General features: G+C 43.3%; 1 protein-coding gene across 4 annotated transcripts in view; it reads left to right on the forward strand.

Moving 5' to 3' along the window:
- Positions 1-18,032, forward strand: part of CLIP1 (CAP-Gly domain containing linker protein 1) — a 122,656-nt gene that overhangs the window by 66,679 nt on the left and 37,945 nt on the right. For 2 of the 4 annotated variants that reach the window (XM_081251932.1, XM_081251933.1), the window contains exons 10-17: positions 2,330-2,434; positions 6,695-7,639; positions 9,188-9,304; positions 11,648-11,705; positions 12,227-12,310; positions 13,222-13,378; positions 15,709-15,874; positions 15,973-16,188. In XM_081251932.1, the coding sequence (XP_081108058.1) occupies positions 2,330-2,434; positions 6,695-7,639; positions 9,188-9,304; positions 11,648-11,705; positions 12,227-12,310; positions 13,222-13,378; positions 15,709-15,874; positions 15,973-16,188 (1,848 nt within the window). The remainder of the gene's footprint in view (positions 1-2,329; positions 2,435-6,694; positions 7,640-9,187; positions 9,305-11,647; positions 11,706-12,226; positions 12,311-13,221; positions 13,379-15,708; positions 15,875-15,972; positions 16,189-18,032) is intronic. The other 2 variants (XM_081251935.1, XM_081251934.1) reach the window with 1 other exon arrangement.

Below are 18,032 nucleotides of genomic sequence, written 5' to 3' on the forward strand. Positions count from 1 at the left end.
CTCCGGACGCGCAGGCTCAGCGGCCATGGCTCACGGGCCCAGCCGCTCCGTGGCACGTGGGCTCCTCCCGGACCGGGGCCCGAACCCGTGTCCCCTGCATCGGCAGGCGGACTCTCAACCACTGCGCCACCAGGGAAGCCCGAGACTGAACTTTTTAAAAAGCCTCCGTTCTGAAGGTCTCCTTTTTGTGAAGCTCCTTCAGTGATCTGGGTCTCTTCTCTGCTTCCAAAACAGGCTTCTGCTACCTCCGGAGCCAGTCTGCATGGGACTCCCTCCTGCCTCTCCTGTGCGCTTCTCGCGGAGCCTTGGCTTTCACTCTCAATCCCCTGCCCCAGGGCTCTCCTCCTGGGATGCTCTGTCCTATTCTAAGAAAGGAATAATTTTAATGGGAGGGTTGTCCTGTTCCGCATAACGTTTTTACCACATACCGTGGAAGGGAAGCGGATCGCTAGCTTCCTTGCTGGTAGTTGACCAAGTACAGCTGTAGAGCCCAGATCATTCGTGTGCACTCTCACCAGTCAGGAGGCACCTGGAGGGTCTCGGAATGGGGAGAAGATCACATTCAGTGGGTATTTGCTTTTTATCTGGAAGTAGTGACCTTTCACCCAGAGGACACTGAGCTCAGTGTCAAGGGAAGAAAGGTTCTGTTGCCTTTGGCTTCTTCCTGTTAATTTTGGATTTCTGTTGTTGAGGCTGTGACCCCAACTGTGTAAATCTGGATTAGATTCTTTTCTTGTAAAAGCAGGTAAATTGAACAACCTCTGTCTAAGGTACATATGGACGAAGGGGACTTACCCAGACAATTAGGTTTTGAATTTTATTTCATTATTTTTCTTGAATGTAAAGAGCTGAAGCAGGTGAAGAATTTTTACAAAAAAAGTTTTATTTACTTTTTAAATATTCTATGATGGTTTTTTTTATACCTGGTTCACAAGCAAACTGACCTCTTGAATGCACTGAAATCCCCAGGGCACCCCTGGAGTGAGCAAAGATGTTTATAATGTAAAACATTCCACCTTAAGCTTTGCGCTCCTTTCTGTCACTTTAGAGTTTGTTGTCGTTTCCTTGTTGCCCTTAATTGTCCAGACTGATAGATCCGACCAGTTGGAGCCACAAAATAACTAGAAGCTGCTGGGAGCAGCTCTGCCACCAGGTTTTGTCAATTGATTATGTTGATAACCTCTTGGGTGGGAGAGGTGAGTGGGGAAAGAGGTCCATTCAGACGGATCTAGGTTATTTCAAATTGATTAAGGTTCTGATGCACTTAAGCCTGTTAGAAAGAGGTCGCCCTCTGGCTTCTCCATCAGCTTCCATGTAAGTAAGTGATGACGGGGGAGTCTGAGGTTTTGAAATATGTGAAGACCTTACCGGCTCTTTCTGCATGGAGTTGAAACTCATGCCTTTCTGTTGAGTCACCATTTCTTACCTCTGAACTGAGAAGCATGAGTTGTCTTAGGATCAAGATTAGGAGCCCCTTACCAGTTGCAGTTCAGCTTTTCTCCTGCTTTGAACCTCAGGGATGGAGGCCCTCAAGCATAATTATTACTGAATTTTCTCTTTTAAATCTGATCCCCCCGCCCCTTTGTTTTCTGGCAACAGTCTTTGGAAAGTCCACCCTTGGAAGGAAATGAGAGCTTTAGTGTCTCCTCACCTGTCCTATAGGGGAATGTTGCTAAGAATCACAGGCCCTTCTCACTCATCTCAGCAAAAGGCCACTGGTGTGATTTCCTTAGCTCTAGGTCCTAGATTTCCTATGTTAGTTTTAATACTTGACCCTTGCTCACGTCAAATTGTACGCCAAAGTGCAAAGATCCGCTCTAGGGACTAACTGAACACTTACAGACTTAGGACGTTATCTTTTCCATATTTGGGTGACAGTGATCATTTTGAGGGTCAATTTACTTTTTAAGTCACTGAGTCAGTTACATACACATTAATGTCAAGTAGCTGTTGTTGGGGAGGAGGGAAAATGATAGATTAGAGGAATATTAACTATTCTAATTTGTGCTGATAAACTTCACTTATCAATATAACTTATATTTGGCTGCATGCATCTGACACTTTTCACCTTGCCTCATGTGTTTTCCATTTTTTCTGTCTCAGTAGACTAGCTCATGTCCCCTGCCCCCCTCATCCTCTTGTCCATAGTGTTCATCCTCACCCCCAACCTCTTCGTCTCGGTCCACCCTCATCCCTCCTCCATCACCCTTTCTGTTCATCCTTCGGCGGAAGGTACTGCTGGTTCAGCCTGCATGCCGCGCCCTCTCCTCCTGCGCTGGCATGTCACGGTGGCACTGTTGTGTTTCTTCCTCTTCCTTTTTACTGACAGACGCAGACCAAACTGGAGCATGCCCGCATTAAGGAGCTTGAACAGAGCCTGCTCTTTGAAAAGACCAAAGCTGACAAACTCCAGAGGGAGTTAGAAGACACTAGGGTAATGGTTTTCACTATTTAATGAAGCAGACCCATGTTTGCGAACGGTGGACACCGCGGGTGACGGGCCCTGCAGTTGGCCTAAGGCTTGACCCAGTGGTTCGACTTGAGTTTGGTCTTGGCACCGCCCACGTGCTCGTGAGTGTAGGCTGATGGGTGGGCACAGGTGTTTTATGTGGAACCTTTTGTCCAAGGTGAAGATTCATTCCTTTGGTTAACTCAACCAAAATCAAGATCCGAAACTCTGCGACTGTGTAGGCTGCATGGACGTCCACAGCTGCATTTGAGGTTGTTTGTATTAATACCAGGAAATACCTTTCTCTAGTTTGCACCAGCCATCAGTGGTCCTCTTGTTCTCATATTCCTAGTGGGTTTTCTAAATAATTTTTTGTTGTTTCACTTTAGCTCTCTTTTCCTGCCTTCTTCCCTGGCCTCTTAGGCAAAGGGAATTGAAACATTGGCTCTTTTTTAATGAGAGTTAGGGACTTTCACCCCAGCTATCTTTTTTTCTTCGCATCTGATCTCTTTGAATTTCTGTTACCCAGTAGGTTAGAATCTCAGTGGTCAGGAGGAGAAAGTGTGTTGGGAACAGAATGGCTTCTTACAACCCCCAGCTCACTGCGTTTGGCTCTCGGAGCCAGTGCATTAGTCATGTTTTCACTTATTTATGTATTTAAGCACACATATACTGCTTACTTTATGCCAGGCACTATTCCAAGCACTTTACAAGCATTAACTTATTCAGTCTTACCACAACCCCAGGGGAGAGGTAGTAGTATTGTCCCCATTTTACAGATGAGGAAACCGAGGCACAGAGAGGTTAAATAATATGTCCAAGGTCACACAGCTAATAGAGATAGTGGGGCCAGGATTTCTATCTGGGCCATTTGACCCCAGAGTCTGTGCTCTTAACCACTACAGGATGGAGTCTGTCCATTATGGAAGTAGTTTTGTGGTAAAAGATGTAAGAACTAATCTGAGTCACATATAAGAAAACATGTATGTATTATATACCTCTTAAATCACAAGTTTGACTGTTAATAGCTAAATCACCCAGATCCTTAATTTTTTTTTTTTTTTTTTTTTGCTGTACACGGGCCTCTCACTGTTGTGGCCTCTCCCGTTGCGGAGCACAGGCTCTGGACGCACAGGCTCAGTGGCCATGGCTCACGGGCCCAGCTGCTCCGCGGCATGTGGGATCTTCCCGAACCGGGGCATGAACCCATGTCCCCTGCATCGGCAGGCGGACTCTCAACCACTGCACCACCAGGGAAGCCCTAGATCCTTAATTTTAAAATTTCAAAAATTATTCTGTCTCTGATCAAATTTGATATCCTGATTTTTTTTTTTTTTTTCTTTTTGCGGTATGCGGGCCTCCCACTGTTGTGGCCTCTCCCGTTGCGGAGCACAGGCTCCGGATGCGCAGGCCCAGCGGCCATGGCTCACGGGCCCAGCCGCTCCGCGGCATATGGGATCCTCCCAGACCGGGGCACGAACCCGTATCCCCTGCATCGGCAGGCGGACTCTCAACCACTGCGCCACCAGGGAGGCCCGATATCCTGATTTTTTTTCCTTTTGAATTATTAGTATTTGTAGAAATTTCTCTTCTTGAGAAATCATTGATCTAAAAAATCTAGAAAATCGAGTAATATTTCTTCTCTAAGTCATGAGTTTTTATTTTTTAAGAGAAAGAAAATGTTCTCAGTCAGCCTCAAAACTAAAGATATCATCTGTGTATTTGGTAAGAAAAGAAATCCTGGTAGTTTGGTGCCGTTTCTTTGTTACCCGAGAGCCAAAGACTTGATCTGGGAAATACAAGGAACTCATAGTAAGACTGAGCTCCCGTGGTGTGGCTGCCTGTTGAAGTAAGGATGGATTTTTTTTACTTCTGAACAAATCTCCATTACCGCTTTGTCAGCAAACAGTGTTGATTTTTTGTGTTTTTGTTTTGTTTTCTGTGGAAAGGAAGGCATCCGTTGACAGCATGGTTTATTTAAGTATTTCAGATTCAAGCAAGCTGTCATCTTCCTGTAACAAGCCTTGTCTCCCATTGGTCCTCACTCTTGGTTTGCCAAGCGTGAAACTAACCACTGACCCATCGAAGTTTCCCATCATCTACATTCCTTTTTGGGAAGCGCTTTAGAATTCCTCTAAGCCAGTAAGCCCAGTTTATAAACAGTGTGCTTGGCGCTGTAGAAACATTAGGAAGAATAAGAAATGATACCTGACTTTTATGGTGGGAAAGGCAGACACATAGATAGTTTTGCCTGAGGGCAGATTTTGAGAAATAAAATTTAAAAAATGGAACTGCTGTGAAAATGCTGCATAACCACACTATTTATTATTTTCCCTTATTTTTAACTTGGTATTTCCTCCGTTTGACGGTTTTGTTGTGACTGATTAAGAATTAGTGCCCTGTTGGATTCAATTTATTTATGTTATGGACCTTGTAGCAATGGGGTTTAATCATGCACCTTATCTGTGGACTCCCCACCTCCCCACCTCCACCCCAGAAAAAACTATGTAAATGAATTAACGTCTTTGAAGCACCTAAAACCCTGAAACACAACAATTATAGCCAGCTCTGAAATACTTAATGATTTGATCATGCAGTTTTGGAGCCCCAAGTGCTTTATGTTCCTGTTCTTGGTGGACACGTCAGTCTTTGTCCATCTCACAGCCTGTAGGTGGACAGACAGGCTGAAGGAAGAACACACCTGTTACCTTCTGTCCCGATCAAGGCAGTGAGGGAGCAGGGCCTTCACTCCGGAGGACTTTTGACCCATGACATTGGGGATTCACTGATGTCTTTAAGTCATTCAGGCTCCCTTCTATTTCCCAGGTTAGTCCAATAATGAGTTTTTATGCCCAAAGCGACCATTTCCCACATATTTTGTGTACTAAACTGACTGCCTAACAGCAGAGGGAAATAACTTCCTAAGAACAAAAGGACGCAGGTCAGGAAAGTGTTTTTCCTCGTCCTGGGGGTGTGAGTTTAAATAGCAGCGTATTCCCGGGTTCTGTCCCAGAGCACACGTGGGAGGAACTGGGCCTGCACCGTAGACACACGTCCCAGGCAACTCACACGCACACTAAGGTCGGAGAACCACTGGGTTGGGGGAGCAAGACATGCACGTCAAGATGGTGAAGGAATTACAAAATCTAAAAGGGGGGAGGGACTCTGTATAAGATTCTTAGGTATCAGTGCAGGTAAGTAATCATTCTTTCTTTGTCCTTTTTAAAAAAGGTTAGTGAATTAGTTCTGCTTTATCCACTTGAGGCTTTTATTCTACAGTTGTCGTGGTATTCAATGAAACATTTCATAGATATTTTTACACCTTTAACACCAGTGCTATCCAACAGAATTATGACATGACACATATATATAATTAAAAATTTTCTGGTACCCACATTAACATACTTTTTTAATACGTAAAAAGGAGCAGGTGAAATTACTTTAGTCATATATTTTATTTATTTAAACCAATATATCCAAACTGTTATCACTTCATCATGTAATCAGTATAAGAAATTATTGGGAATTCCCTGGCGGCCCAGTGGTTAGGACTCCACGCTCTCACTGCTAAGGGCCCAGGTTTGATCCCTGGTCAGGAAACTGAAATCCCAAAAGGCACGTGGTGTGGCCAAAAAAAAAAAAAAAAAAAGAGAGAGAGAGAGAGAGAGAGAAAGAAATTATTAACAAGATGTGTTCTGTTTTTCCCGAGTCTTCATTATTTGATGTATATTTGACACTTGGAGCCACGTTTCAAGTGCTGAGTAGCCGTGTGTGGTTAATGGCTGCCATACGGGACAGCACACTTCTGTAGAGTCACTTCCATCAGATAGACAAACGTTCATACGCCTTAGTTGAAGTAGGCAAAATAAGGATTCTTCTTCCAGAAGGCAGATGTAGGGGAACCTTGAAAGGTACTGTTTCTATTAACTTACTACAGTTAATGGGTACTTTCCTGATTAAGGTTCTTTAAAGGGAAAAGAAATCTTTTGGGGGTGAGTTAAACTCAATATCAATTTTATTTTCCTTTAGCATCTCAAAATGTTGAAAAGTTTGCCAAAGACTATAAATTTGATTTGGAGCTCCCGGAACTGGGCTTAAGCCATTATCACAGCTAGATTAACACATAGAAATTCTTGGTGGCTTGACTGCTGCCTGAGCTGGGGTGGTTACTGAAGATCTTCAAGGTTAAAGAACATCGTCAGTGATACGTTATTTAAATGATCTCTCTTTCTTTGCTGATACTAGGTGGCCACAGTGTCAGAAAAGTCCCGCATAATGGAACTAGAAAAAGACCTAGCATTCAGAATACAGGAAGCAGCTGAGCTGAGAAGGAGGCTGGAGTCCAGTAAGCCTGCTGGGGATGTTGACATGTCACTCTCCCTTTTACAAGAGATAAGCGCTTTGCAAGAGAAGTTAGAAGCCACCCATACTGACCATCAGAAAGAAATCACTTCTCTGAAGGAGCATTTTGGAGCCCGGGAAGAAACGCATCAGAAGGAGATAAAGGCTCTTCAGGCCACCACAGAGAAGCTTTCCAAAGAGAACGAGTCACTGAAAAGCAAGCTTGACCACGCCAACAGGGAGAATTCGGACGTGATAGCTCTGTGGAAGTGCAAGCTGGAGACCGCCATCGCGTCCCACCAGCAGGCGATGGAGGGGCTGAAGGTGTCCTTCAGCAAGGGGGTCGGCATGGAGCCGGCAGAATTTGCCGAGTTAGAAATGCAGATAGAGAAAGTGAGACTAGATTACCAGCACGAAATAGAAAATTTGCAGAATAAACAAGACTTGGAAAGGTCTGCTCACGCTAAAGAGCTCGAAGCCCTAAGGGCTAAACTGATGAAAGTCATTAAAGAGAAAGAGAACAGTCTGGAAGCCATCAAGTCGAAGCTGGACAAAGCGGAAGACCAGCATCTAGTAGAAATGGAGGACACCTTAAACAAATTGCAGGACGCTGAGCTAAAGGTAAAGGAGCTAGAGGTACTACAAGCCAAATGCAATGAACAAACCAAGGTTATTGGTAATTTTACATCACAGCTCAAGGCTGCCGAAGAAAAGCTCTTGGATCTTGATGCTCTTTGGAAAGCCAGCTCCGAAGGTAAATCGGAAATCGAGAACCTTAGACAGCAGCTTGAGGCAGCAGAGAAACAGATTAAAAATTTAGAGATCGAAAAGAATGCTGAAAGTGGCAAGGTTGGTATCAACATCCTCCATCTTTTTCTTTTCCATTTCTTGTTCTTATTTTGCATTGTATCTTATTTTTCAGTTGAGGTAATTCATCCTCCAGATTCTTGACTTAGTTAAAACTGGTGCTAACAAATTTCCCAGTTGAGTATAGTATCTTCTGAGTGTTTTGAGTATGGTTTCATCTGAGGAGATTAGAGAAAATAGTGGCTCAACTATGTGGATTAATCCTGGTTTCCTAGTATCTGAATACTTTATTACTTTATCTCTGGGCTTGCTGTGATCCCCTGTTTAAGCTGGGTTCCAGTCTATAACCTTTTTAAAATAGAGAACTCCCCAGAAATGATGGCACTGAGGTGAATGAATTGAAAGAATAAGATAGAAACTTGTAAGATCATCTCCTCCTTTCCCACCTACGTAACTGCCTTGTCCGTAAGGCTACATGTAAAACAGAATGTGAACTCCGAGAGCACTTGACTGGTGCGAATTAACATGCTGTGATAAATAACAGTCGCAGCAAGATGAAGGTGAAGAGCCTGGAGCCCTTTGCGTTGCTACTTATGTCTCATTGGAGTTTTTTCTAGGTCACAATGAGAACGTGATCTAGTCCCTGGTTTTTTGAGGAAAGACTGGACAAGTGTGCTTTTGATCAAGGCATAGGAAATGATGTGAGACATTGGCTGGCTACCTTTCTTACTCACTAGCCTTGCTAAATGTCATCTTCATTTTTAAGGATTGTTCAGGGAAGGAGCCCTTTTTCCCAGTCCTCCTGCCACTAGTGGAGGCGCTGGTATTGATGCTGAACGTCCTGAGCTTTTTGCGGGAGAAGCTGCTTTACTGGCAAAGAAGGAAGGGTTGTGATGGTTAAATGGGGAGAGGTGAAGACAGACAAACGGCAAAAATTGCTAAGTAACATTAGTTGAAGATGACAGTCATAGGAAATTTTTCTCAGATCTCCTCACTTGGTTCTGAAATACCAACCAAAACACAAAAATTAATACGGAATCTGCAGCTAATGTGTTGGTCTACTTTGTTTACATTAAGATTTAATGAAAGCCAATTTCTGACGACTGTTGTGTAGTACATTTTAAAATTTTTATTTTAAATGCTGAAATACTTTAAGCGTGTACAAAAATACAGAAAATGAAACACAGTCCATATGAATCCACCATTCCTGTCTTAAGGTTTTCTAAAGTCCAGACGATGAAATTGCTCAGCTGTCTCATTTAGAAAGTAAGCATCTGTACTTTCTGCTTTAGAGCATGCTGACAGTCCAAATTCAGGTATAGAAAAATACTCTTTTGATTATTTAACATCAGCCATTGGACAATCTTATCTAGAACTGATTGTATGAAAAGTCATTGGCTTCTTAGAATTAAAGACAAAAAACCAAAAAAACACCAAAATGACTTTTTACCCATGCCTTTATTCCTTTCAGTTTTGTTTGGTTATGTTTGTATCTCATACATTTTTTATATTTGTTTTATGTTTTCTTTCTCATTCTTTTTTGTTTCCTTTCGTTCACTGGTTTCTGTACCGTGTAACTCTATATGGTAGGCTAGTAGCATCACCACAGAGCTGCAGGGAAAAGAGCTAATGCTTAATAAACTTCAGGAAAACTTGAGTGAAGTCAGTCACGTGAAAGAGACTTTGGAAAAAGAACTTCAGATTTTGGTAAGTACCTGTTGGGAATCTGAATCTCAGGGTTTCTGGCCATTTGAATTGTTCCTGTTTAAAAAACAAAAACTTCTATAAAGAAAGACGTATTGCGCCTATTTCCTTTCTCTTGCAAAGTATTGACTGGTTGATGAATAACTTGAGAGGAACTGGATCAAACCCAAACTAGCAATAAAGGTAAGTATTACTTTTTTTTTTTTTAATCTGTCCTTTGCCTCTGGTAATGCATTGCTTTGGCACGTTATTGACTACTTAGTTTCACCAAACACAGGAACCTTCCAAGTTATATACCCAGCACATTAGGTTTCATATATAGTGAGGTCTTGCCCTATGCTTTGTCCTACCTGCCGTGTGACAGCAAGCCAACAAGCTCTCCTGGACCATCGGCACCCTCTTAGCAAGGCAGGGTGCTGTCTAATGAATGAGTTCACAGAATTCCCTCTTACAGCTCAGTTTAGTCCTCCTCAGGAAATTACTTTTCCTTTCATATATATCCTCTTTGCTTAATCCCAGGTTGTAGGACAGTTTTTGTCTTTTTCTCAACTGTCCTCCCTTCTGCCTTGGCTCCTACATCAAAAACACAAGCTTAGTCAAGGCTGATAACCACGGGCAGGTGCCAGTGATGCCCACACGTCATGGGAAAGGAGAGGCGTAGGCTCATGGAGAAAACTTGATAAGAGAAACATTAGCTATGAAGGGTCAGTTGTCTTGGGTCTTACATGCACCTTCCTGTTCTCCACGTTTTACACTTCTCTGCTAATACCAGTGGTGAATAAAAGTGTTTGATTTTTGGACTTCCCTGCTGGTCCAGTAGTTGAGACTCTGTGCTTCTAATTCGGGGATGTGGGTTTGATCCCTGGTTGTGGAGCTAGGATCCCACATGACACACGGCCCCCAAAAAAAAGTGTTTGATTTTTTTTTCTTATTTAAATGCCAATATTCCATATTTCTACTTTATAAAGTGTTAACTATATAGCCGCACTCTTCATTATGGTAGCTACTGTCTATATATATGGCTCTATAAATTTAAATTAATTAAAATTAAATAAAATATAAAATTCAGTTCCTCAGTTGCACTAGCCGCGTTTTAAGTGCTTAGAAGCCACACATGGCCGGTGGCTGCCAGTTGAACAGCACAGTTTCAATGTAGAGAGTTTTATCAGACAGTTATGATACAGCATATTTCAGCTACATATTGAGAAAAGTTGACCTGGAAATTACCATTTTTCCATATGGTGTCCTTTAAGAAAATGTGTTTTGAGTTTCATGTCGTTTCTCTGCCCTCCTCCCCAAACTTTCAGGATGCCTTACTTTTTTTTCTAAGTTAGAGTATTCCTCTATGTCTTCTGAAAACATGCCACCTGAGGTCTGGCTTTGGGAGTAACACAGGTGGACAACTTGTGGGCTTTGATGGACTTGTGGCTTGTGAGCCCATTTTTAAACTAAAATATAATTAATTAGAAAGACTCATTTAAAAATTCACTTGGTGTATCTAGCTCAAAGTTCGTCTCAGGAAGATCGGGAGAGTGGTTTTATCCTGCCCTCCCGTCATGTTTAGAGAAGATAGTGAGTGAGCAGTGGACTTCTTGGTTGAAGGTAGTTGACACAGATCTGGTTTTAAGATACTAGGTTCTGACTATTCTTAGATGTAAAACATTTCAGAGCTCAGACCCACAGACATAGAAAACAAACTATGGTTACCAAAGGGGAAAGGCCGGGGGGAGGGATAAGTTAGGAGTTTGGGATTAACGTATACACACTGCTACGTACAAAATAGATAACCAACACGGGCCTACTGTGTAGCACAGGGAACTATACTCAATATTTTGTAATAACTTATTAGGGAAAAGAAGCTGAAAAAATATATATGTATAACTGAATTACTTTGCTGTACACACCTGAAACTAACCCAACATTGTAAACCAATTATACTTCAATGAAAAAAAGAAATATTAAGAAAAACAGATTTCGGAACAATGTACACTGTCTCAGGCAGATTTCTGAAGAGAGGTTCTGCTACTTTGAGGGTAGCAACATGAAAAAAAAGCATACATGTGGCACATGTGTGTCCACACATGCATATACTGACATAAGTGTGCACATCCACACATGTACAGACATGTGCATACCCACGCATGCAGCACACATGCAGACCTCACTCGTGTGTACACGTGCACAGTATGCATATGGTAGTAATTGATGCCTACATGTTTTAAGCATACGTTAGCTTTAATGAAACAAAGCTAGCAACAAAAAATAGATAATGTTGTAGTCATAGAAACTTTTTATTTTTATAATCTGAAATCTTTCTATTCTGAATGTCCACTTCTTTTTCTTTAGAGAGAAAATTTTGCTGATGCTTCACAGCAGACAGTCTCTGTTCAGAGAAGTATGCAAGGTATGTCTTAGCAGAGTATGAGCAGCTCACTTGTTCTCAAGCTGGAGCTGGCCTTTGGTGCATAAAAATAGATGCTGCCTGTAGCCTGATTTCACCACCCTGGAAGTTCCTGCAGTGCACAGTAATACTGGGTTCCCTTGGCTTCCTGAAGCCTCAAGCTCCCATTCATTCTTCCTGTTGACTTAAAGCTTGCTCCGTATTAAAATGTAGGTGTACTTGGGAAAAGTATTGTCTTAATTAAGCTTCAGTCATTGATAGCTTTATTGAGTTTTAAGTGGAAGGAGGAAAGAGATGCCTGGAAAATGGATGCCTAACTAATGTACAGATTTGGGGAGACAAGAAAGAGTTGCTTGCTTGTTTCTTTAGGTTCGTTGTTCAGTGGTTTGACTTGTAATGGGACTCTTTAGTATTCCCGTGATCCCAAATCTCAAGCTTTTATTTGATTTGGTTTTAAGACAGTCAAGCTTTAGATGGCTTATTAACTATGAAATGTATTAAACTTTTAACTTCATCCCAAATAGAAACTGTAAATAAGTTACACCAAAAAGAGGAACAGTTTCATGTGCTGTCTTCTGAATGGGAGAAGTTGAGAGAGAATGTAGCAGGTAAGAAGACGTCTCTACGCATTACATGTAGTAGGCTTCCTACGGTTTGAGATAAGTTTAGTCTGTTGTCACAGCGTACCTACTACCGAGGCATAAATTCTTCACTCACGGTACATTGTGATGAAATACTTGTTGGAGGTCTTTAAACCTTAGCGAATTCTCTCTGCCTTGTTTTCAAACAAGTCAGAACCCACCCCATCTCACTACGGCCCCTGCTATCCTTGATCCGAGTCAACCAGCATCTGTAACCGAAGCTGTAGTAACAGCTGGCCACCTGGGCTGCCTGCTTCTGCTCTTCACCCCTTCAGTCTGTTCTCAGCCCAGCAGCCAGGGGGATCCTTTCAACATCGAGTCAGATCATGTCACTTCTCTGCTCAGAATGGCCCAGTGGCTCCCATCTCACTCACATTAAAAGCTGTGGTCCTTACTGTCATCAGGTCCTCTTATCTCTATGATTTCATCCTGTACTATTCTTCCCCTTGTTCCTTCCACTGCAACCACATTGGCCTCCTCGGTGATACTTGATTGTCAAGCATGTTCCTGCCTCGGGGCCTTTGCTCTTGCTTTCCCCTCTGCCTGCATTCCTCTTCCCTCACTTCCCTCAGGGTTTTACTTAAATGTCACCGTCTCAGAGAGGCTCTCTCTAAGATTTTAACCTCCCCGACTCCTTCCTGACTCCTTTCTCCACTTGTATTTTTTTCCCTCTTAGCACTTACCACTATCTATTGTACTATTTATTCTCTTTATTTGTCTTGTTTATTGTCTGTCTTCTTTGCTAGAGTGTAATTTTCATGAGGGCAGGGATTGCTATATGCAAATATTCCCAGAGCAAGGCTTGGCATACACGGTGTAGTTAATACATTGTTGTTTATTATAACACAACAGTGCTATTTTTTTCTATATATATTCAGATATGGAGGCAAAATTTAGAGAGAGAGATGAAAGGGAAGAGCAGTTGATAAAGGCGAAGGAAAAACTGGAAAACGACATTGCAGTAATAATGAAAATGTCAGGAGATAGTTCTTCTCAGCTGACAAAAATGAATGATGAATTACGTCTGAAAGAAAGGTACGTATGAGTATTAATAGGAGCGCCTGCTTTGGGTTAGGCCCTCGAGCAAGGTCTGGGTGGGAGGGGAACCGAAATCTTCAGGACTGTTAGGTTTTAAAGTTGCCAGAGTCTCATTCTTTCTCTGTTATCGCAGTGTATTGCAGACTTTCTGGTGACTTGTAAAGAAAAGGTAGTAGTTTACCAATGGCAATAACATCTTTTTTTTTTTGCGATACGTGGGCCTCTCATTGTTGTGGCCTCTCCCATTGTGGAGCACAGGCTCCGGACGCGCAGGCTCAGCAGCCATGGCTCACGGGCCTAGCCGCTCCGCGGCATGCGGGATCCTCCCGGACCGGGGCACGAACCCGTGTCCCCTGCATCGGCAGGCGGACTCCCAACCACTGCGCCACCAGGGAAGCCTGGCAATAACATCTTTTACAGGCAGTTAAAAATATTTTTAACCTATTTCAGTGCAATGATAGATAACACGTGTGAAGGGCTGACCACGTGTCACACACTATGCTGACAGCTTTGTGTAGAGTATATTTTCTAGTTCTAATAATCCTCTCAGGTGAGTGTATTATTGTTCCTATTTTTTTTTAATTTATTTTTACTTATTTATTTTTGGCTGCGTTGGATCTTCGTTGCGGTGGGCGGGCTTCTCATTGCGGTGGCTTCTCTTGTTGTGGAGCACGGGCTCTAAGCGCGCAGGCTTCAGTAGTTGTGGCACGTGGGCTCAGTAGTTGTGGCTCCCGGGCTCTAGAGCGTGGGCTCTAGAGCGCAGGCTCAGTAGCTGTGGTGCGTGGGCTTAGTCGCTCCGCGGCATGTGGGATCTTCCCGGACCAGGGCTTGAACCCGTGTCCCCTGCATTGGCAGGCAGATTCTTAACTACTGCGTCACCAGGGAAGCCCCTATTGTTCCTATTTCAAAGAAAAGGAAATTGAGGCTTAATGAGGTTAAGTAACTTGCCTGAGGTTTCAGATCTAGGTGGTCTGGTCCCAGAGCCCTTGCTGCTTTTCATCACTACACCCTACTTCCTCAGCGCTAAAGCTTCTATTATCGTAATCTCTCTTCTCGTCTTTATTCTGAGGCTCTTGTTGCTTTGATTTTTTTTTTCTTTTGATGGCTGCCATACAAAAATCAAATTTTTTTTTTTTTTTTTTTTTTTTTTTTTTTTTTTGTGGTACGCGGGCCTCTCACTGCTGTGGCCTCTCCCGTTGCGGAGCACAGCCTCCGGACGCGCAGGCTCAGCGGCCATGGCTCACGGGCCCAGCCGCTCCGCGGCATGTGGGATCTTCCCGGACCGGGGCACGAACCCGTGTCCCCTGCATCGGCAGGCAGACTCTCAACCACTGCGCCACCAGGGAAGCCCCAAATGTTTATTTTATAAGGCAAAAACTTTTAGAGGACATAATAGCCCCGGTAGACTTCTGATTCTGAAAGCATTAATACTTGGCAGAGTTAGTTTACGTCCAGCCGTGCACTCACGCACGGCTCAGCGTTGGTGGGTGACAGGCAGATGGGCCTTGGTTGGCCGACTGTGGCAGTCCTGCTGTGAGGTGGGCACAGCTGCCCAGGCGGTTGTGGCACAGAGCCTTGGAGAAGTTCCACTTCTGTCGGTGATTATCCAGAGGCACCGTCCAAGTTTCCTTCCTGTTCTCCGGTCCATGAGCCAGCCTTTTCTCCAGGTTGATGGCCCTCGTACATCTTTGTGGGACCACGTGGTTCTCTTTGAGCTAGAATGTCACATTACTGTTATTTTCGTATCTTCTGTTCTCAAGCGACCCCAAAATGAGTCTTTGATAATCTAGTCTGCTAAAATTTGGGAACCTCGAAATACTTACGTCCTCTAATATGCTTCTTACTTTTCACTCATTTTTCCTTATTGATCTACTGACATAAAATAATAAATGTTCACAGTTAGAGGAGTAGTTACCCTAAGGTATTTGTAGCCATCACAACTGTTTAAATTATTCTTCAGGACAAGTCAGTTTTTTTGTTTTTTTCTTTTTTTTTTTTTGTGGTACGCGGGCCTCTCACTGTTGTGGCCTTTCCTGTTGCGGAGCACAGGCTCAGCGGCCCTGGCTCACGGGCCCAGCCGCTCTGCGGCATGTGGGATCTTCCCGGACCGGGACACGAACCTGTGTCCCCTTCATCGGCAGGCGGACTCTCAACCACTGCGCCACCAGGGAAGCCCTGTTTTGGTTTTTTGCTTATTTCAGATGTTATTAATTGCTCATAACATTTATAATCATTAAGACAATTATTATTGATATTTTAAAGTACAACTCTAGAATTTAAAGTACTCTTTTGAAAAATCTGATGCCTTGTATTGAAACTTGTTCTAGAAATGTAGAAGAACTACAGCTAAAACTCACCAAGGCTAATGAAAATGCAAGTCTTCTGCAGAAAAGTATTGGGGAAGTAACTCTCAAAGCTGAACAGAGCCAGCAAGAAGCAGCTAAAAAGCATGAGGAAGAAAAGAAAGAACTGCTGACAAAATTGTCAGACCTGGTAAGGAGAGAATCAGTGGGACTGTTGGCCGGCAGGGGAGGTTGAGGGGCAGAACAGACATGGCCAAATGACTCACTCCTGACTCGGGGTGTCTGCAGGAAAAGAAAATGCAAATGAGCCACAACGAGTGTCAAGAGCTGAAAGCCAGGTATGAAGAAGCCAGTTCTGAGACACAGGCCAAGCACGAAGAAGTTCTGCAGAACCTCCAGAAGACGCTGCTGGACACAGGGGAGCGGCTGAAGGCCGCACAGAAGGAGAACAGCGACTTGCTGCAGGAGACGGAGGAGCTGAGAAGGCAAGCCGACAAAGCCAGAGTACGTGGTGGGGAGAACCGTGTTGTCGAATTACAGTTTGCTTGCGTTCCGCGTCAGGGCTGCAAGGGGGCTTGGAAAGCAGCAGCACGTGGGATGGGTTCAGTGGCCGTTACCCGTGTCGGCCCTCAGAGTGCGTGGCAGGAGGGCGAATTACATTTCCTGTATCTTAAGTGCTTTGTACCAGCCGCTGTTCCTTCTCAGGGAGGGTGATGGCTACAGGTCTTTCCCCCGAATGTACTGTGTGGCCACCACCCCCTACACTGCTTGCTCCCCAGCTGTCACGAACAGTCTGCTGTTGCCTGACCTCTGTCTGCCTGCCTGTAGTAGACTCTCTGTGGTGGGAAAGCATGTTCCTCTAATCTTGGCCATCTCGCTGCCACCTTGCACCAGGGTTAGGAGAGACACCTTGCAGAAAAGCAAGAGGCAGAGGCCACGTGAGGCAGGTGGGCAGGGAATGGAGCCTGGTTGGAGGCACAGAGCTCTTAGAGGATAAAGCAGAAGGGAGAGCTCTAGAGAGGGCTCCCGCATGTCCGCAGGAAGGCACTACGAGCTCGTCAACAAGGAAGCTGGAGTTAAGGGCTGTGAGAAAACATCCTACTGCTAAGTGGAGTAGAACTTGATACACTGAATTTCATTTTATGGTGTCAGGATAGTATCAGTGTCCCGATGTGTTTTTTGACTCTGGTAACGTAATGAAGTTCAACCCTCCTACTCCCATCTAAATGGCTCAAAGAAAAGCAAATACTTGTCTTTAATTATTTTTAATGTGTCAGAGAAATGTTTATATATATATATATATATATATATATATATATATATGAGTTTAGTAGAAAGAAAATAGAAAAGAGCATACATAGGACTTGAAACAGAGCCTATTTAAAACTTATAAATTAAGTGTAGCATGACATGTAATATATTGTCATGTATAAGATGCCTAAATTTTCTTTTTCCTACATGCTGTCCATCAAAACTTTCTCTTTTCCCTGTGATGTGTCTCCAGGTTTATGAACCATTTAACAACTGGATATAATTTCCAGAGTTTTTGTCTTTGTGGTTCCCTTTATCTGGACAGACTCTAGTTTTTTAGTGTTTCCCTTAAAATGTTGCAGCCTGACCAAACCACAGCATTCTGGTGGTTTGTGTAAAGGCTCATTAATTTGTTTGTTGTTGTTGTTGTTTTTATAAAGATCATTTGGTTAAAATGCCCAGGATTGTTCCCCTTCCAAAGTTGTCTGGATATCCGATTTCTGAGAATCTCAATGTTGTCAACAGCAGGGGCTCAACAGACTCTTTTGAGAATCTGATGAAACTTTAAGATATTTCCCCCAGGAAAGCCGGTATATACACTCAACAAGTTTTAGATGAAATCTCAGGAGATTCATGGAGCCCACAATGCTCCCATGTTCGCTAGCTTAAGAGCCAATGAACTATAGCTGTGCCGTCCAGTACAGTAGCCACTAGCTACATGTGGCCATTTAAATCTAAATTAGTTCAAGTTATAAATTCATCCTCTCAGTCGCAAGCACCGCACGTGTGGTTAGTGGCTACCGCAATGGACAGCACAGATAAAGTCCATTTGCATCATTGCAGAAAGTTCTGGACAGAGCTGGTAGAGACATTGTGGTCAATTTACTTTATAAACCAATACACTTTTCTAAAGCCCATTTATTTTGGTCACCAGAGACTAGCAAATTAGTCTGTATTTTTACTAAGTTATGTGTAATATTGAAGCTAAATCAGTCTCAGGCCAGGTCCTTTAGTAAGTAAAGTTCTGCATTTAGTTTGAAAAGCAGTAGTTTATAATACCTTGCCCTTCCTCCTCTTTTTTGGTTAAAGTATACTCA

The sequence above is a fragment of the Mesoplodon bidens genome, assembly GCF_964165515.1.
Source record: "Mesoplodon bidens genome assembly, chromosome: 13".
Classification (NCBI taxonomy): Eukaryota; Metazoa; Chordata; class Mammalia; order Artiodactyla; family Ziphiidae; genus Mesoplodon; species Mesoplodon bidens.